Source organism: Babylonia areolata, chromosome 2 (assembly GCF_041734735.1).
Source record: "Babylonia areolata isolate BAREFJ2019XMU chromosome 2, ASM4173473v1, whole genome shotgun sequence".
NCBI classification, from domain to species: Eukaryota; Metazoa; Mollusca; class Gastropoda; order Neogastropoda; family Buccinidae; genus Babylonia; species Babylonia areolata.
Window position 1 is genome coordinate 49,725,900 of NC_134877.1, and position 22,189 is coordinate 49,748,088.

At 38.5% G+C, this 22,189-nt stretch overlaps 1 protein-coding gene across 3 annotated transcripts in view; it reads right to left on the reverse strand.

Annotated features, from left to right (window-relative positions):
• Nucleotides 1–887: 887 nt before the first annotated feature.
• The window catches only part of LOC143302208 (uncharacterized), a 39,648-nt gene continuing 18,346 nt past the window's right edge, over nt 888–22,189 (reverse strand). Inside the window, exons 18-23 of one of the 3 annotated variants that reach the window (XM_076616792.1) lie at nt 21,921–22,035; nt 21,360–21,449; nt 20,804–20,906; nt 20,005–20,141; nt 16,052–16,124; nt 11,648–11,784 (exon numbers count right to left, since the gene is read on the reverse strand). In XM_076616792.1, coding sequence (XP_076472907.1) covers nt 16,091–16,124; nt 20,005–20,141; nt 20,804–20,906; nt 21,360–21,449; nt 21,921–22,035 — 479 coding nt within the window. In that variant the 3' untranslated portion in view covers nt 11,648–11,784; nt 16,052–16,090. Of the gene's footprint in view, nt 11,785–16,051; nt 16,125–20,004; nt 20,142–20,803; nt 20,907–21,359; nt 21,450–21,920; nt 22,036–22,189 lie in introns of all 3 variants that reach the window. The other 2 variants (XM_076616775.1, XM_076616784.1) reach the window with 2 other exon arrangements.

The following is a 22,189-nucleotide window of genomic DNA, read 5'->3' on the forward strand; positions in this document are numbered from 1 at the left end:
CCTGTGTGTGAGAGAGAGATCATGTGTGATTATGGAGAATAAAATCCCTGACGTGTGTGTGCGTGTGATCATATCTGACGTAACACAACTGTACTAAACACCCAACAGAAAACATCAGATGTAACCCGTTAGGGCTGTGGTAGCACATTTTTTGCTGATGTACTCAATTAACTTCGTAGATCTGAAGCAAAATTTTGCCCAATTTGTGTTCAGTGTTTGGAGCTGATTGTGTGTAGCCGTTTTCACATGATTAGTAACAGCAATCGATAGAACTGTTATTGCATAAGCTCAGACATTTGAATGCTGTACATCAGTTACCCCAAATTTCCTTTTCCACATTCTGTCTGCCAAGTTAGGCAGTAAACATACTGCCGCTATTTAAAGTAGTGCTGGGGGAATGCGCTGCTCTTTCATCGTTCTTCGAGCTTTGCAACTTTAGCGCATCTTATAAACATTGTTCCCTTATGCGCTCTATTTGAAAGCAAAAGAAATCAGGTCACAATTTGTAACACTTTTATTCGAATGATGGCTAGGGTGTTTACGGTATCACGTGGTGATGAAACCTGACTTACTAACAAACATATTCTTGCAGCACAAGGTCCGTTGATAGGGCCCTCAACAGTTTTGTTCTTCAGCGTCTCTCCTGGGTCTGCCAGCCAGTTCGGAGTTACGTCAACAGTGTTGTGGGTGGAAAGAAGAAAACAGTATTGCAGCAGGTGGATAATAACTATTCCCCACCCCTCCCCTCCCCGAGACGAATCCTTGAAATGCACGAACCATTTTTTCGTTAACTTACAAAAAAAATTAATCACGTCATTAACAAACGTCAACAGTGAACTCGCACATACCTCCCTTCACATACAATAAATAACAACAACGCACAAAACGAGAGTAGATCAGCTTTATTTCAAGTACAAGAAATCTTCCAAGCAATTGGTCAATATCTGCAGAACTTTTTTTCCCTTTAGTCCATCTTCACTTGCAATGGAAATGTTAACAATGCTGATGAAGATGATCAATTACACTGGTGCCAAGCAGAACGCAACAAAGAATGTGGATGAAAATGACTGATGATACAGAATGAAGAGTACAATGTCAATGAAAATGACTAGTGATGCTGGTGGAACGTAGCGCAGCTGTTGGGTCTCAAATGTTTCCCAGGGCTCACTGGGCATAATGCTTGAAAATACAATTACTAGTTGGGCAGATGAGAAAGGCCAATGATATGACTGTGCGATGCTGAGAGAGAAACGATGTGACATGGGAGAGAAAGAACAAGCCGAGTTTATTCAAGCAAAAGCTAGCTGATACCACTGTTAAACCTCCAACACCACATAATACTTTTTTGTCTTTGAGAGGTTTGACAAATTTATTAAACTTAACACAGTAAATTCGTATCAGCAGTGGCCTCCAGCAGCGTTCAACGCTGAGGCTGTTGACTTAGATCAGTGATTGAATGGATGCTGGTGATTGTGCGTGTACCTGGTTTTGTTAGTCTTCACTAAACTACATCTCACTCCTAACCCAGAAAAACACAGCGGTGATAGGGGATGGAATGATCAGTGACGATTCTAAGGGGAGGATAGAGGACTTGTGTGAAAGGGTGTAAACATTTCACAAAGTAAAGACATGTCCAAAACCGTTCAGAATAAGCCATGTCCGCAAAAGAAAACATTCAGACAAATCCCACACAATGCCAGGAGGGTTGAGTAGAATGACGCCCAAACAAACGCCGCATGGATAGATGAATCATTATCTCAACACCACAGACTGCCAGTTTACACAGGGGAACACTGCAAGCCGCATGAAGTGACTACATGGACATGATTACAACCCCCACGCATTCTGCCAAGGACAGAACCTCAATGATGTTTGTAATTTTTCTAGGGATTTCCTTAGTTGATGTATAAGTGCATTTCTTCTTCTCCCTTAGCTCTGTGAAAACTGGTCAGGACACTGCACAGAATTGTTCACATATTCCCGCAGGTCTATTGGCAGCGTGTCAAGCCTGTGTCTCCAGCGATTTACATATGAACAAAAATGTCTGTAACCAGTTATGTTCTGTGCATGTGCAGTCTTAGCACCAAGAAGTAACTGCAATGAACAATCAGATGTTCCAGAAATAATACTACAGAACAAGGAGGCTTCTTCCTTCAACAGATGACTGATATGAACATTTTTCTGCACCTGGGATTAATCATTACTGTCAACTGTCATGACATGCAAAGTGCAATATAAGAATGAATCTGGACAGTGGGAGGGGAAAGGTTGTCTATCACGTTATTGTCAATCACGTTCAGGACAACTGTCCACCTCTGGAGATCTCAGTTGTGACATAAGTTCTGTGTTAGTTTTCAAGCCTTGTGAAAAAAACTGTAGACCATTCCATAAATTTACAAGAAGTTTTGTACACAATGTTAATGCTGTCTCATTCCAGCAAGAGAGGCTCTGGGACCTAAGTGAACCCCCCCCCCCCCCCCCTTTTTTTTTTTCTGAACTTATGGTAGGTTAAGAATGGCAAGGCAAAGTGCGCAATGATGAATGATGCGAGGAAAATGAACTTATATCTTCACACCTTCAACTTGTTTGCTTTCAGTCCATGGGGGAGGAGGGGGAGGGGGCAACAGATGAAGGTGCTGGAAGCTATGGAGAGTGAAAGTGGACAAGGCAGACATTCAGAGTCTCATGACATGATATGAAGCAGAGTTAACATGAATGGTGTAGACACACAAGAATATTCAAACCACTTTTTCTTCAAACACAGTCATGAAACAAAAGCTTCATTCTGCAAATAACCAACAAAAAGTTTTCTCTAAACTGGTGTAGAACTCCAGGACTGAATCAAGGTCTGTGCAGACAGGACCATGTAAGTCCACGATTTCTCGCAATCCCACGATTTCTCGTTCCCCTCCCACATTTTCTCTCAACTGCAAGAAATCGTGGGGGCTACTCCCACGATTTCTCACAATGTGTGAGAATTGTGGGAAGTCCCCCTTATTTTTATTAAAAATATTTCCTTTTTCATTGGAGTTGGTTTCTTGTCTTTTCCCAATGCAATTCTGAGAGAAAAATGAGAGAGAGAAAAAGAAAAAAAGGGGGGGTGACATTTCACATTGCTTTACCATCATGTTGGAACCAAACAGTTTTGATGTTTGTTGTGATGCAGCCTTTTCAATCATTTATTTAGAATGTTCTTCACTTCATGCTTGCTCACTTGTTCACACACACACACACACACTCGCTCACTCATTAACTCACTGACATACACACACAATCACACTTTCTTTAAACCAGTACTGTGCCATCACCTTCACCATCTATTGTTGACGTCTTCGCTAATACTACTGCCATTATCATGATTGTCGTTGTCGTTTCCCCCATGTCTCGTTTCTTTTTCTCTCTCTTTTTTTTCTCTCAGATTTGCATTGGCAAAAGACAAGATACCAACTCTGATGATAAAGGAAATAATTTTAATAAAAAATAAGGGGGACTTCCCCTTTGAGAGAAAACGTGGGATGGGAACGACCATGATTTCTCGCAATCTCACAATTTCTCTTAAAGTGAGAGAAATCAAGGGCTTACAGACCATGATCCACAGACCTACAACCTCAGCAGTCCCCATTCTCCTGCACACTCAATCACAGCTAAAACAAAACACAACACAAAGTTTAAGATTCAAATCATTACCTTGTTCGACACATTGATATATCACTACCAAAAACAAAATAAAAATAAAAATCACAAAATCAATGAAAGAACAACAACAAACAAAACATCATCATCATCAGTTCAACACCTGAAAACCAAACCAAGCATAAATTAGAAGGAAAAAATCAACAGTTTTAAAATCAACAGATTTAAGCTTTAAAAAACAACAAAAAATACACAATTACAAACCAGACTCAGAAAGTAAGCCACACACACAAAAAATAAATAAATAAATACTACTAGCTGCAGAAAAGCATTTTAAACAAACACATGCTGTCAGTCTCCTCCTAAATGCCTAGCTCAGACAAAATGCATGGTGTTCCTTTTTCCTGCTGGAAAGCTTGGTAAAGAAATGCTAATCAGTCACATTCATTACCTTTGTTGGTGTCATGGTTTTGCACCCAATTATCTCCAAACATGGTCAAGTTTGGGTGATTTAAACACTGGACCGGAATGCTCAAGCAAGCTTACCAGTGCTAAAGAAAATTCTCAACAACAAGCATACTCAGCCCTGCTAACCTTGCTTGTTAAACCCACCTGTAGTTTCTAAGGCCAAGATAGGTTTCTGTCTTCAGAACCTGTCCCAAGTGTCTTTGCACCACTTTCCCAAACTGCTGTCAAGGTGGCTGCATATTTTCCATGTTCTTTCCACCTACTTTGGATCTTCTTCCCACACTCCTTTTCCTCCCTTTCCCTGGTCTCTCCATTTGTCACAAATGGAAAGAGGTTTTAGGATTATTTTCCACAATATCTTGCTTAATTCGAAGCCCAGGCAAGGGTAAAACTCCAATTTTGTTTTCAATCTCGTCTTTACTTGGATGCAATGGGATGATGTAATATTCAGAGCTCTGAATGTTTTGTTTCTTTTCTCCTTTGTCTTGATTGCATTGATGTTCTAGATTCAAATTTTTGTGTCTGCTGTGGATGGTGAACTGGAACAACATAAAGATGCTGGACTCGAGATTTTGTGGAACAAAAAACGATCTTGGCCACAGAAGCCAATCCTTCAAAAACAAGCCAGGTATTTAGAAATCCTGGAACAGAAACCATTATTTCCAAGACACACTGGACATGATTTTCCCAAAACTGCCAGAGCTACACTTCAATCATTTGACACAAACCTTACTTCCCAGTGTAAAAACAAACACCACGCACTTTAATCATTCCCAGAGGAGTCTGAAAACATGTGACAAGGAAAGCACCTTCTGCAGGTAGAGTTTCTTGGGTTTATTTTGTTGTTTTTTTCAACTGAGAGTGACAGCATCCAGAAACCATTCCCATGCTTTGATGTACAGGATTTTCATAAACACAATGGACAGGACTAAATAAGGCCTCCGAGGTGTCAACAGATGTCATGACACATGGAAATTATTAGGGGCAGGGGGGATCCGAAGCCATGATGATGAGAAATATGCCCTGATTTCAATTGCAGAAATGTTGAGCATGTACATTGCATGGAAATATCAGCCAAACACAGCAGAATGATACATCTAAATCTTTGAATGATGACACTCTGAGCAGTATGCTTGATATCAACAATACCTCTCCACCAAATAAAACTTAAAAGTCACCCTGATAGGCTAAAATGGGACAAGCAAAAAATTCATGTAAAATCCAGATGTACAGTGAACCAAAACCTGAATTAGTCGTTCTGTGTTGGACAATGAAACTATGTGGGAACACCAACATAATCCCCAAGTCCACACTGTAAAACTGAAAACATGTAAAACTGAAAACATTTCAAACTGTAAACAGGCCAAGACAGGTAAAAAAAAAAAAACCAACAACATCAAAAAAAACATTCTAAATTAGCTAACAGATCAATCTCTATACTTTTAATTCTTTTTTACATTTACCATCCAACTACAATGGATCAGCATGTTGACATGTACAGTATATTAAAACAATCAAAATAAGAGAGCGAAGAAAAGTCTCTGTTTCACCTTGTGATCAATTGTTTCCGTTTTAAAAATTGCTTTGTGCTTGAATTAGTATCTTAAAATGTGTTTGCTAAATTTGTTATGCAAAAAAATGATCAAAACAATAAAGAATCTTTTTCTATATATTTCATATTCTATCAAAGCCAATAGCTCTTAAAATTGTTGTGGAATACAAAAAGCAAAAGCTAACCGGATATTACCGCAAAATCAGACACACTTCAGCTTCTCTAAAAAGAATCTAGCAGACAAGTCCCTACTCCAATCCACCTCAAGTTTTGATGCACATGCATTAAAAGCATAAGTTGGTATATCATTCTTCACTTCACATCCAACTCAGATATATCTAACTACTTTCTTGAAATATTAAGCTGAAGATGAAGTTTATATATCATTAAAGAGTAGAATAATATGAGACCTTATTAAGATGAATATGGGTCATAGCAGAAACTATTAAGTCAACAAGCTCATCTCTAAAAGAGATCATGGGAGCACAAGCTATTAGTTCCTTAAATTCCCTTTTGATTTACATGTTCCTTAGCCTCAAATTCACTTCTCCTGACCTAAATATACCTAGTTTTATCAGATAATTATGAACCTGATGAACAGAAGCACAAAGATATCTTTACAGACATCGTTTCATTTATGTTTTGGGATTTGTTTGTGTGTCTCTTCTTTCTTTTCAGTTCTTTTCATTCTGTGTGTGTGTGTGTGTGTGTGTGTGTGTGTGTGTCTGTGTGTGTGTTTCATTTCATGCAACTTTTGAAGAGTTTGTGACTACACTTACAACAACCATACAAGATTATGTTAATCTTAGATTTAAAAAACTGTGTTTCAACAGTAATAAAATCAGCAGTACATGTTTGATCTATTCAGGCTTTCTTCTGAGACGGCCCTTTTTTTTTCTTTTTCTTTTTTTAAATCAAATATTTCAGTCATATCAGCTGTGCAAGCAACAAAAAAACATTGTCCACAGACAGTAACACTAATCTTGTTTTGGTACTACATGCTACTCTGTCACACATGCTGTAAAACACTCTTCACAAGCTGGTTGTTCTCAATACACTCGTGTTATAACAGACTGAATACAGAGCTACCCTATTAAGTATGGACTGAAAAATCATTCACAGCTCACTTATGTTATATCAAAACATAGCAACAGTTGGAGCTCAATCACAGAGAATGCCTCCCACAATCAGCACCAATTTCTGTCCGTGACCAAATGCAGCAGACTGACACTTCTTTGTAGTTCATGACAATTTTCTTCTCTCTCTTTTCTCTCTCTTCTTCTCTCTCTTTTTCTCTCTCTCTTCATGTCAGCTAAATTGTATCTCAGATTATTGCCCTGTAACTTGGTCTCTTTTTAAATGGCCCCTTCAAGCAGATGTGAAAAATCTTTCAGACTATTGTAAACAATAAAAAGAACCAAGAGTGAGTTCATGGACTTAAGAAATATCCACAAGTGCTGCAGCTTTGAAAATCACAGAAAATCTCCATTCCCATAACGTAACTTGATGAGATTCAGATTCATCCTGTATAAGTTTGGCAGCACATGACACGAGACAACCTCCCACCACCTCCCAACAAAAAGTGAGGAAGAAATCACCTTTCACCCTTCACTGTTTTGTATTAAACAGCAGGAAATGGAGAATGCAGACAACTGAATTTGTGGTGGCTCCCTATTTCATGGTAAATTTTTGTGTAATATTACTCTTGAAAACACATTCTCTGTGCACTGTGACACAGAAATGATTTTCTGAAAAGTTTCTATTTCAGCTCTCCACAAAGAACATACGTAACCTTTAATATCAAGTTTCCTTAGAATTTTACTGAATGGTTCTGTTCATCTGACTACACCTCAGGCAGTGTGTGTGCTCTGAAAGCAGTTTTCACTGTTGAAGTGAGGATTAAAAGCAGTTTAATAAAAATGTTTCTTTTCTTTTTTTTTTATAAAAACATAAAAACAAAAAACAAAAAATGGTTTCAATGGAAGATCCACATACTGGATTCAGTCGAAAGACAGCTTTCTGCTACCTCAGCAGACTTTGAAATTAAAAAAAAAAGGAATTTAAAAAAAGAGAAAAAGTCATGGATCAAATAATTCACAGCTAGTTTATTTCTTCAGCAGTACTAACAGCAGTGTATAAATCATTCTAAAAGCAAAGTACAGCCTTCAAAGGCTTGACACCTCTACAAAAGAATTGGAGTCAGGGAAACAAAATCACCTGCACAAGCAAGGATATGATAAAGGCATCACATGTAAGGGACACATGCGAGAAGGGTTCAAGGCATCCGCATGGAGTACAGTGTATGATTTGGTGACTTGCAATCTGGGACCGGATGGGGTAAATGTAAACCTGCCCACCAAATGCAGCTTGTGCCACCCTCACTCAACTGTCTGCAAAGGAACAATTTTCACCACTCTGACAGTCGTCACTGTATCAGTACATCTGTGACAATGACACATGCACACATGCAACAGCAGTTATTTCAGAAAACATGTTTGGTTTTTCTTTTTTTTAAGCTTACTCTCCCAGTTTGACAAGTCACATAGCCTTTTTTGGATGGGGCGGGGTTACAAAAAATCGTTGATCAATCAATTTTTCCCCCCTATTCAAACGGTCAAGAATTTTCATTCAAATTCATATCATCTTTTCCAAAAGCCATTACATGCTTTGTCTATCATTCTTAAAATAAAAGAAAAAAGAAAAAGAAATATGCTCATTTTGATTATATACGTGATAAAAAGAACAACGAAAACACAAACCAAGCAGTCGTCTCATTGCAGCGAATCAATACTTTGAACTCAAGACATACAAACTACGGAATTATGAGCAAACCAATCTGTTTATTCTTGTCTTCTGCAACCATTCAATCCCCCACTAAAGGCACGCAGCAAGCCAACACCAAAGGCAGACAAACCGTCGAGACCGGTCATAGGCAGTTAACTTGGTTACCTCTCATTCTCCCTTGACCAGGTTAATTATTTATCTCTTTTGTTGCTCATAGCCCAGCTAATCACACTGGGTCCATCAGGGCCAAAAGAAAAACCTGTAAATATCAATCTCATAGAACTTGACCCAAAAAGGGGGGGAAAAAGGGAAAGAAAATCAGTGTCATATTCATGCATGTAAACCTTGGACATGCCCCTAACAATGAACATTGTCCATTCTGTCAAATTTTTGCCAGAGGATATAAAAAAAAATTTGCTGAACAAAAACAGTTATACGTAATACACCAAAAAAGTATAAAATAGCAGGCATATTGAATGATAAAAATTGCCTACGGGCACCCCACTCATCTTAGGCACACAAAAAAATACAACACTGTAAAAATGCCAGATTATCAAATCCAGAAAAAGACAAAAATATTCAATATCTTCTTCCAGAAAAAAAATTTTTTGGTGAATAAACCAGCAAATCAGAAAATAAACAGACAAAAGAAAGAAAAGAGCAGAAAATAATGAGAGAAAAGACAAATTTCTAAAACAAAGAGAGCGACAGAACAATCACACACTACTGTTTCCAGAATGTGGGAATACTATTCAGTCTGAAAGATCCCCTGGCATCTTGAAAAGTTTGTTTGTTTCGGGATGATTTTTGTTGTTGCTGTTGTTGTTTTGTGATGGGGTTTTTTTTGTTGTTTTTTTGTCACTGGTTTTTGTTTTTTGGTGGGTTTTTTTTTTTTTTAATTTGAATTGTGCTTAGAGATTAACAGCTTAAATAACGCATAGATGTACTTCATCAATCTGTATTTTCCTAATGATGAATTATTTGTAGAATGTACCTTATCCATGTAATGCCAATTATTGCAATACAAATAAAAATGTTTAAAAAAGAAAATATTGCAATACCACAACTCCAACTGCATCTAGGCTGCAAATAGAAACAGTTGGGGCTCTGATAATTTGCAACACCACCACACAAAAATATAAAATCCCAACCCAAAGCGATATACTGTGAAACAATATTCAGTCTGCATATTTTTGTTTCAAATGGGGAAAAAATCCCAAACTTTCAATGATTTGTCACAAACATTCCAGATCTTGAAAAGAAAAAAAAAAGGACAATAACCTGCCAGTTTAATTCCCCTGTCAATGGCGACAACAGACACTGATGAACAGCTGTGACAAGATTGTTTTCTTTTAAAATAATAATAATAACCTCCATCACAAAAGTGTCCAGTTACCACTAATACAAGCTTGTCTTCCCCTTTCTTTTCCCTAAATAAAGATGACTTAAATGTGTGCTAAAAATTGGGTTTTTTAATGACGGTTGATGCATCTGTAATTAGCCTGTCAACAAAATTATCATGCCATGTCACCAATCTTCCTTTTCTACCCCTTTTAAAATATTTTCCAGAGATACTATGCCTTTGGAATAGCTGCAGCACCCAAGTTTAAAACTATGATGCTGGAACAGCTGAAGCACACATAAGCTTCAAAGCTATAATGCTGGAATCATGTCGCATAAACAGGCCTCATTTGAGTTAGACTGACATCACAAGTGATGACTGAAATGGTTTGTTTCATCAATGTTTCTGCTGTTAAAAAAAAGCAAAACTTGATTGTTCGTGTAATTCAGTTCTCAGGACCAATGGTCTTCAGTTTGCAAAATGCCCTTGGCTTCTTTGACGGAGTGAGTAGTTCTCATCACTCTTCCTCTCCAATGACTTTTTCAGAATAATTTAGGAGATATATATATAGAGAGAGAGAGACAGAGAGAGAAAGACGAGAGAGGCAGAGGGGAGAGACACACATAGAGAGAGAACCTGCTTTCAGGGAAGAAAAAACTCATTGTCATTACAGCATTAAGAAAAACAAAGCAACAGTAACACAACCAGATCATTGTCAATGTTATCTTTATCAATATCCACACATCTCACTCACCTCCTGCCTCCATTTCTCTCTGTAACCCTCACCCATGTCTATGTGTGGGGCTTCTATCATTATCTACACACACCAGTTTCTCTCCTTCTTGTTCATACTTGCATTCCAAAAGACAAGACGGGTGCTGTGCACTGAAATAAACCATCTGAGCGCTGTACTAAAATGCTACCACTTTCCACCACCGTTTCCATTCCCACCACCATTCCTGACCAGTGTTCATCAAACAGTTGTGTTCAAACTGTATCCAGCCAACAGGTTCACTCTACTATCATCATTTTATCACATAAAACACTGATCTGACAAAGATTCAAATAATCAAATCATGTTCCTTATACTACAGCCCAGCCAACCACACAAGGGCCATTTCAGGGCCGAAAACAGATATCTGAAAAAAAATATAAAAAATCTACACACACACAACTGTGGCATTCAATGCACGGCATCATTTGACACATCAACAGTAGTTAACAAGCATGGGTTTTTTTTTTATTTTCTTCAACAACTGGCTCACCATGTGCACAACACTTTTCTACAGTCAGAAACACACACACACACACAAAGTTATTGAATTTCAGATCCAACTGTGGCAGATATGGACAACTGCCTCAAGCAACACTTCACCATTTACACACGAACAGGAATTTTTTTCTCCTTTTCACCAGAAGACCGCAATGTAACTCATGCGTGCACGCATGCAAGCACCACATGCGGCACGCACACGATGGACAGAGCAGGCTGGAAGGTTGTTTGGGCAGAGGAAGAAGAAAAAGAAAAAGAAAAAAATTCAGCCTTCATCACACTTTCAGGCCCTGACTGGTCCAGTAATTCCTCCTCTGTCTGATGTCTATCACTTCTGCTGTTGAAATAAATCTTTAAATAAAACTTTGCACTGACACACCTCATTCCAACTCAGATTCATCCATGAAAGAAGGAACAAGGAGAGAGGTGGTCAATCCTGAGTTAAAAAAAAAAATACAAGTTAAATTGAAAGGAAAAAAAAAAAAGGAAAAAAAAGAAAAAAAAAGAAAAGCCTTTTAAAAAAGTCTTTTTATTTTTTGTTATCCTAAAACAAAACAAAAATATTTGAATCACTATTTATGCCAAGGTTTCTTGTCTGCCCCTTTGGATTTGGGCAGGTGTTTATACCGGCACTGGTCACCATAGTCACAGCCTGTGGTTCTCCAGAAATAACACTCGTCCCCGTTGACAGGCCCGGTCACCTTGGGGGTGTTACGCACCCCTCCTCCTCCGCTGCACACACACATGCACAAAGAGTTCAACAATCAGGCTAACAACACACAAAACACCAGCCTCTCTCCCAAAAGAAAAAAATCAATCATACATATCAATGATACCTTTCTGCTACTGGTAGCAGGAAAAACAACTGTCAGAAATGTTTTAGGAAGAGGTGAGATCCAGCATGCATGCTGTGTACACAACATACTAATTACAAGACATGCTGCATTGGTTTTAAGTGCTCAAGGTCATTCAACAAGAAGTTTGAAACTAAATAATTAATAACCCCAATACCAGTATTAGGGCATTCTCTGCAAATTTTTGTCAGGTTTTAATGATACATGGTCACAGTACAAGTCCAATGAAACTGCCTCTGAAAGCATACTGGGTTTGAAATACTTTTAACGAAAACTGGATGCCCAATGTGCACAAAATCCACACTGAAACACTCTGCCAGTACACGTTTGGCTCATCCTCGAATCCAAACCGATACACTCTGCAAGCACATGCTTGGCCCACCTCACTGTACAGTAAAATCCACTGTTGTGGAGGAAACATAACTGTGCCACAAGAAACAGATGACTCATGTTTCAATGTCTTTAAACATTACCTACCAATACTGATGTTCTTTCTTTGTGTATGTGTGTAAGTCTGTGGATATGTGCACATGCCTAAGTGTATGTGTGTATGGTGTGCCTGCATGTCAAGGCTACAAGCAGAAACATGAACATGAGGCATGGCCTTCAGGACTCAAGTGTGATATTGCATCCACCACAAAACTAATTTATCTTATGCAACATGCCTATCGTAGTCAAAAATATGTTTTGTGTTTGTCAATGATTTAAAGACACCCTCCAACCATCTGCACTGTCTGAAAACGCACATGGTTGTGATTTTGCAAAAAGGTTTAATGAATATTTGGCATTCCACCAAGATTCTATCATTACTTTGTATTTAGTGAGAACATACGAAAACACACCACACTCACCCAAAGATTATCAACTGAATAAGGGTTATTATATGATTCACTCTGTTTACACCAGCAAAACACTGTTCTGTGTGAGCACTGAAAAAATAGTTTTTTAAGTTACTGTGGTTACTAGAAATACATGCATCACCTCAAATTAAAAGCTTACTTCGATAACACAATATATAAAATTAGACGGGAGTGTGCACACGTACATATAATTATAACAAATACCCATAATATTCACAGAGGGAGAGAATGCAGAACCATTACATAAAAGTTTTTAGCCACAACACCTGTTTCAGGCATATCACTACAAATCAAGAACATGAACTTATCACAACACTTAGCATCAGATGTGTGGCACACACCAGCTCAAACTAAGGAAAACGACATTGCACTACTTCAGCTCATGCTACTGACTGTTCAGTAAGGATGACTCACAATACAGTTTCACTCTTTCTGCTCCATTGACCTTCTTTTGCTGATTAACGTTTACAATGTCAAAATGATCAAAGCACCTGTCAATTCATTGTCACCTGTGAGGCAAAACACTACCTGAAAAATCCTGCATGAACAGAGATATTTCCTGCCACAAGGACCAAAACAACAGAATTTATTCTTCAGCAGAGACTCAGAATGACTTTTCATCCACACTTTTGTCCATCAGAACCTACAGCTGACACTGACATTGTTACTTCTACTGCTCTAGTTCATCGACAACACCAGGCCATATCACCCATTGCTGAACTGAATGAGTTTGGTCGTCTGTTCAGGATTGTTCAACCCCCTCAGAGTCTGACAAGCACATTGAACAAAAATTGTTGATAGCCATAACATATACCTAAGTGTCATCAAGGTTACTGTTTATCACAGAAAAGAACAACAGCTTTAGAGCTCAGTGTAGAAACAAGTAAATCACGCTAACTGGCCCAGGCTGAGTCAGAGCTAAAAGTGGGGTGGTCAGCCATAAAATTGGCCAAAACAGCAAAGCTGATTATTATTTCCAATACTTATTAGAACTGACAGCTATACCTTGCACCAGTTTGACAATGTCAGCATACGACACCAAACGGGTTACATATTTACATGCAAGAACTAAGACAGGGAAAAGGTGATATGACAATTAAGTAATGTTTGACTAAGTGTGGGCTTGCATGAGTGCGTTCATCTGTGCATATGGAATAAGCGATTTTGCGTGCCTAGTATTTCCAGTCTGATATGAGTTGACATGTGAGTGTATGAGCACATTGTAAATATATCAGCGTATACATTCGTGCATCAAGTAAAGCATCAACTGCTGACTTCCTAAATTTCAAAATTTCAGCACTCCTTATTTAAAACCTCTGTTAAAGGCAGATTATTAAATCAAACATTTTAATTCACAATTATGACACCAGTCACCACACCTGGAAAACACCATGCAGAAAACATTAAGGAAAAAAGGGCAAAACTGTATTCCAAAACCAATAACTGACTGACACAAACATCATTCATCAATCTAAAAAGCGAAAATCATGTCATTTACATACTGATTTTAGAGAAAAGAAAGGAAAAAAATCCCGAAACATTCCATAACCATTCCTCTTGCCAGCCAACAGCAAAATTACAGAACATCACGTGCATCAAAAACAGAAAAAGAAAAAAAATCGTGTTTGCTCAGTCTTAAGATCATTTATCAGTGGAGTGATGGCCTAGAGGTAACGCGTCCGCCTAGGAAGCGAGAGAATCTGAGGGCGCTGGTTCGAATCACGGCTCAGCCGCCGATATTTTCTCCCCCTCCATTAGACCTTGAGTGGTGGTCTGGACGCTAGTCATTCGGATAAGACGATAAACCGAGGTCCCGTGTGCAGCATGCACTTAGCGCACGTAAAAGAACCCACGGCAACAAAAGGGTTGTTCCTGGCAAAATTCTGTAGAAAAATCCACTTTGATAGGAAAAACAAATAAAACTGCACGCAGGAAAAAATTTAAAAAATTGGTGGCGCTGTAGTGTAGCGACGCACTCTCCCTGGGGAGAGCAGCCCGAATTTCACACAGAGAAATCTGTTGTGATAAAAAGGAATACAAATACAAATACAAATGTACTGGTATACAGACACAACATTTATTCACCCTTCTACCACATACAAGCAGCAGACAACACACACATCATGATCAGTTGCAGTCTAACACACACATCATGATCAGTTTCAGTCTAACAGACATTCAGTGAATTGAGCATGGGGATGAGAAAGAGGAGAGAGGCAGCATGCAGGGAGGGGAGAGGAGGGGAGCAGGAAATGCCTGATGGCTGTGCATCGAAAGAGGAAGAAACATGTAATCATTTTAGCTTGGTTGTTACAAACAGTAAGCAAAATACAACAAACAAAAAAAAAAAAAGAATTCTCTTTAAATGAACAGTAACATTTTATTTTAGTTCACTAACCGGCAACATATTCATATCTTCAGTTTTCACATAACTTGTGGTCTCTGCAATGTGTTGTCAACACAAAATCTGTTTGAAAACTAAATATTTTCAACTATAACTCTCCTCCCACCCACCCACCACAACCCCCCGACACAAACATCCTCTCATCTCCCCACCTTTCCTATTCCTACAACCACAATAATATGCCAACTCATGAAAATACTGAACATCTTTACCAAAAGAAACAACAACAAAAAAAAAAAAAAAAGGGAAAAAAAATCAAATAAAGAACACACTTTTGATCAAGGAAGTTCTGCAAAAAGACAAAGGGAGAATTCCAGATGGTACAGAATTTTTGCCATGATCAGGAATTCTCCCGGATGAAAAGCAAAGGGTGACAGAAGCTGGCTGACACTATCATTAATATGCAGTAGATGAACACACATGTACATACACACAAATAAAGAAAAAGAACAGATGAAAAGAGGAAGACCGTCTCAAGCACAAAAAACACTGATATACATGCAAACGTTAAGGCAAGCACAATGGCAGAACAAAGAAAAGAGACATGCATACCACAATCAATTTGATCCCTCCTTCTACCCCCACATAAGTTTGCTGTTAGTTTACCAAATATGGCCAGAATGAAAACCTGAACAACAAAGCTAGATATAGCCATTAAAAATATACGTAAAAAAAATAATAATAATAATAAAAGAGAGAGGACAACAGAATCACAACAAATTATGTTGAAATCAAACAATGGGGGGTAAAGAAGGGAGTATGGAATGGAAATCCTTCCCAGTGGAAACCAAAAAAAGTGACAGCTCATTCAGTGACACAAACACCACAGAACACTGGAACAGAGTACAGAAAAACTAACATTGAATGCCTCTGGTTTTTACCTGCCACAAACCGCCCCCGGCAGCCCTGTGCACAAGCTGCTATGCTAGAAATTTGCGGTTGTGGCCCTGTTTCCTTTGAGAGAAGGGACACAAAGGGAAGGTCATTGTTTCTGTTATCCAGAGCAAGCAGTCTCTCCATACAACCACACGAATCATCATATCAAACAGCCAAAGACTGTCAGATTTATTCAAAATTAACAGACAGTGTAAGCTTTTTTTTTTTTTACTCAGAGAGAAAAAAAGTGCTTTATTTAATTCCATGATGGCCCCTTGCCTGTCACATGATATACCTGCACAGTCCATTGCACAGCTGCGTGGATGCTGGATGTCTGATATCGTTCAATCCTTATCACTGATCAAAAGGAGACAGTCTAAGGGAAACAATTCAAATGGTGGTGACCTCATGCCTTCTACAAAGTTGAGGATGGACAGCACCCTTTCTGTTGAGCTCACTCTTTGGTGCAAGAAAGAGAAACAGAAATACTTAGGGGTCTTTGGGGTGGTTGTTTTTTTGGGGGAGAGGGGGATTGTTTGTTTGTTTGCTTGTGGTTTTCGTGTGTGCTTTTTTCGCATCATTTACTGTGTGAACACAGCCCAGACTGTGCTGTACCTAAATGCTTTGACGATCATGTCCAGTTTTGACTACCGGGAATGGATCACTGAATTTCTGTCATCGAACAATGTACTCTTCAGGTTTCTTATTTATATTTTGTTGTTTGTTTAACTTGTGTGTTGTGTCATTTTCTTTGTCATTATAAATCATTTACCCTGAACAGTGGCCCTATAAACAACACATCAGCAACCACATTCCAAACAGAAAGAGATGAATTTATCCACTGTAGTCTCACACTCTATCTTTAAGCTTTAACTGTTGATAACCTCACTTTGTACCTTGGCATCCAGTATCTAAAAAAATAAAAGAAAGAAAAGAAAAAGAAAGGGTCATCAGGTAGATAAGTTAAACCATGCATCAGTACTGTTCATACAGTCTAGTCAGCTATGCCCCATGGCCACTGATTCCACCTCATGGTCACCTGCTGCCTGTAAAGGTCACCAGTTTCCTCCTCTGACCCTCATCCATGCATCCCTCCATGCAAGTGAGAGAGGGAAAAAAAACCCAAAAAAAACCAATATGCTACACATAGTCATGTGAAATGCACAGGCCAAATACCAGTAATACACTTCTGCAGGGTATTAAACATTATGCACCCAGCTACTGTTTCCATAATAATAAAATAAAATAAAATTTTCTTAAAGGCATCAGCAAGATGTGCCAGTCTTGCCCTGACTGGCAGTGGTCCTCATCAACACAACTTCCTCTGGAAAGACTTTCTGTCACACTATCACAATGCAAAGCAGAGGTAAACATGCCCTACATGGTGGGAGTCAACACATCTATTCAGGGTGTCAGCTCGACTCCCTGATCATGCATGTTCACATTGTGACCAGCTAATGGTCACTACTCTGACCTTTTTGTTAGTTAAATTATCTGAACTCTGCTTATTCGAATGTCTGAAGCAGCAATTCAAAACTGACCCTGAAGAAATTATCTGGTTTTCTTCCAATGAAGCTGTTTTTCAACTGTTCGTCAACTGCCTATCACAGATTTTGTGTGTGATCTACTCTTCTAATGCACATACAATCCATCTTTTCCAAGACCTTTTGCATTAACCAGGTGCTACATAAGCAACCCCAAAAGGTAAATAAGCATCCTTTGTACTCAGTCACCAAGAAAGCTACTCTCTGCAAATTTCGCAGAACAGAGACCCAACAGAACCTTGGGCTGCTCTGAATCGCTTAAAAAACAACAACTTCTAATAATAAAAAAATCACTAAAATGAGCACAATACTTGATTATCAGTCAATGACACATTATGATATATTACAACAAAACTTAAACTGCAGATATAAAAAAAACTCTCTGTTCCTAAAGTGTGTAGCCAATGACTGATGTGTTAATAATGGCATCAATGTACAATTACACATAACTAGCCCTGTTAGTAAGGAAATAAAAGAATTCACAAACCATCAGAGAACCAAGGGGAAGGCCAAAAGAAGACAGAACCACATATTAACTGTTAATCCCACATGGTTATTCCACTAGACATTGGGAGTACAGGTGTGAGATTAACTTCAGTACCACAACATGCTTCTTATTCATAATTAATAAATCTATCCGCAAACACTGTTAAGACAAATATTTGTACATTAAAACAGAAATGCTATGCATACTTTCTTTTTCAGACTAACGGCAATATTTTCCCCACTCTACCTTGACACCTTTATTTTATACATGAGTGCACCGAAGTGGTAGATAAAATCAGTAACAACAAAAAATGAGGTTTTTCTTTACATACAAGAACAGCACAAGATCAAAATATAACACAATAGGATGTGAGAAGGACTGAATCAAAAAAGCGCACTGCAGGGTGTGATGAGGGTAGGGGGCTGCAAATATCCCTGATGTGATGGAAAGGTAACACCTTATTGTGGGAGGCGAAACCCCCATGTAGCTGACAGACACTCAATAAATGCTTAAAAACCCCAATAACAGTGCTGGATTCACCTATGTTTCATTGTTTAGTTGGAGTACAATATTAATATTTTCTTTAGATGGTACATAAACATAGAAATGTAGAACAGTGCTTTGTACAAGCCTAAAATCTGGAATAAAACAAAACATATTTTCTGCTCATAATGGAGAAGAATCTTTGGTAGTTTGGCTATAGATCTATCCCAGATAGAAATACTGCAGCCATCAAGTGCATCACTGCATCATGGACTGACGAAATTACTGACAAAATTTCAGAAAAAAGCACTGTCAAATGTTAGTTTTTGTTGCATGGACAGGGGCAGATATTGTGCATGTGTGTGTGTGCACACATAAGCGCTGGTTCAAACAACACAGAACAGAAATGGGCCGTTCATAATTGGATGGATGAAAAGAGTGTGGCAGTAGGGTCTGTTTTTGTTTGTTTGTTTTGTTGTTGTTTTTCATTTTTTGTCATCAGTTCATCAGCAAAAGTGTTCCAACAGCCATTGTCGGCAACATCATACTTAAGTTTCACTCCCGTTCTGCTCTCCCATTCTGTCTCTGGATTTGCACAGATCTCAGGAAAGGCTTCTGGGGCTTTTCTGCGTCAGCCATTCCGAAATGACGCTTTTTCTCCTTTTTTTTTTATAATAAAGAAATGGAAAAGCACATTTACGCTTTTCCATGTAGCTCACCCATCCCTGAATACATACGAAGAAAGATATATGGGATGAATAGATGCTGTTTGGAGAAAAAAAGAGAAAAAGTGACCAGGGCTTACCATTCAGAAGTAAACAAAACAAACCTTCCCTTTATCTTGCACAGCCTATGGATCACTCAGCTAACAATTACATTAGGGAAGAGGGACATAAGCATCCTACAACTTTTGTTTAAACTGTGGGCGATCTTATAATGAATCCAGTGAGGAATATTCCAGTACTGCCTTCCATGATTTTCTACACCTCTCTTCCTCTGCATCATATTTTTTTACAAATATTTTTCCCCTAAGGCTTTTTCACTTGTCAACAAGATCTTTCCACATTTTAGTTGGGTTTTTTTCCATACGACATGCAATCAATTTAACTAATAACAAGAAGTGAAAACCCAAGTAACTACCATAAAGACCTTTACTCAAATGCCCAAGTAAAACCTGATTGATTTTTTTAAACTGTAAATTGGTGGCCACAAGTAGTATAAAAGCAAGTATATACAGTGTGATTTTTTTTTTTTTTGCACAACAGATGATATATGTTTACAACTGATAATCATATTATCTTCATTCATTTCATTCATTCCATATATAAAAAAAAGAAAAAAAGAAAAGAAAAGAGGAATGCATTATAACTGCAGCTACTTCCCACAGATTTCGTGCAGTTCTGTAGTTTCCAATACACCAAAGAGCCACCCTAACAAGCCTTACCCTTTGGAGGATGCAGCAGGAGGTTTAGTGCTGGTGTTGGCGGCAGCATTGTTCTTGCGAAGTGTGATGTTGCCTGTGGGGTTGATGGGATTGTCTGGGAATCGAATCAACAGCTTCTGACCCTCACACTCCTGGTTCTGCACAGCAGGTGGGGAAAAACAGTGAGATCAAGATTACTCCCAGCCCCCAAGGGAACCCAATGAGTTGTTAGACGGTGTGAAGAAATGAATGGTAAAAGGTAAGGAGTGATCCTACATCTTCAGTGAAGGCATAAGAGCAGGTATGTAAGTGTGTGTGTGTGTGGGAAGGGGGGAGGGGAGGTGAGAGAGATTGAGTGTGTGTTTCTGCATGTGTCTAAAAAGCACTTGTACGAATCCAAAAATGCTTCTGAAGCAATACACTGCATTTCATTTTATACATCTTTTCAAAACCATCATATCAAAAACAAAGATCTGCTAGTTTCTATATTAACTTTTTTTTTTTAATTAAAAAAAAATTCTTATCACAAATCCAGAAAGATCATAAATTTGGGGCTGACTGTAAGAGGAAAGAATGATATCCTGTCCTCCTTCCTCTCTGTCCACCATCTCCTCCACCCCACCCCTCCCCAACACATATTTTCCTCTGAACACAGTAAAATAGCAGCACACCCACAGTCAGCTATGACCTTAGGATCAACTTATGTACTCGCAAAAACCCTGAAGTTCAGAGGTTTGGCAGCATTACGGATAGATATCATGAACTCAAAACATCTCTGTAATTGTGTACACCAAAGAAAAGGAAAAGAACAAAAACCTACCTGCAAATTTTGCATAGCTCGACCAGCAGATTCTTTCAATTTAAAATTGATGAAGGCGCAGTATTTTTCAGGTAACATCCGTACACTTACAACAGGACCGTATCTGTGGGAGGTGGAAAAAACAAATAAGTCAGAGAAATCATCAGTAAATCACATATAAAGCGTTATCATTTCAAGATCTCTTTTTCTCCACTATAAAGCTGCTTTCTTACACACCTGTGCATAAAAAATCCATTTCAAAACTGTGACAGCTTTCCTTCTAATCCAACTCTTTCTCTGTTCTTTGCCTACATGCCCAATATTGTCTTACCAGATGCACGATTGTATCACTCTAAAACTCATTCAGACTTTATCATGTACACACAATACAAAGATAATATCCTTGCAAGCACATAAGAAAACAAAATACAAGCACAAAAACATAACCACACATGCCCGCCCCCCCCCCCCCCCCACCCCTTCCCTTTCTCCCCTGCATGCACAAGTATGTATACACCAGAATAGACTTGCACTGCACAATCACATTATACAATGAACATCCCAGGCAGATACTTACTTTGCAAACATTTGAGTAAGGCGTCTCTCAGTGACTTGAGGTAAAACATTGCCCACCCAAAGCGCTGTCAAGCCTTCAGGGTTCTTGGGGCTGAAAATCATATCAATATATATACAAGTCAGTTACATATTGTATCTTCCTTGCTAACCATGTCAGTTTAGATCTGCTACACAGGCTAAAAGAATCTGACATTTGGAGAGACAATACTGAAATTCAAAAACAAAAGCACCACACACAAAACACGCAAATAAACTCACAAAACATTTATCATTTTACACACACACACACACACACACACACACCAAAACAGGAAACACTTACATATACTATTCCTCCAAGTACTCATGAAAATCAAAGTCCAAACAAAAAATGCTCACTCCATCTTGGTATTATAAACACACCAAAAAATAATATCATCTTATCAGACTTCTATGTTCACTCACATGCCATGAACAACAAACACACACACACACATATATATATATATATATACACACTCTCTCTCTCTCTCTCTCACACAAATCCATGTACATGTTCTAAAAACAACAAAAGCTGACTCACTCCATCTTGGCATCAACAGGTTGGCTGGGTACAGGCTGAGAGACTGGTATACTTTTGGGTGCAACAAACTCCTCCTCATCAGAGACGTAAACCTCTCCTGCTAAACTCTCATCTGCTGTCATGCACGCACACACACACACACATGCACACACCATGCAAACACACACACACATTCACACACAAAGGTTATTCATGAACACATACACATAAAGTTTCTGCTTTGGGGGGAAAAAAAGAAAACAAAAAGAGTATATATATATATAAATACA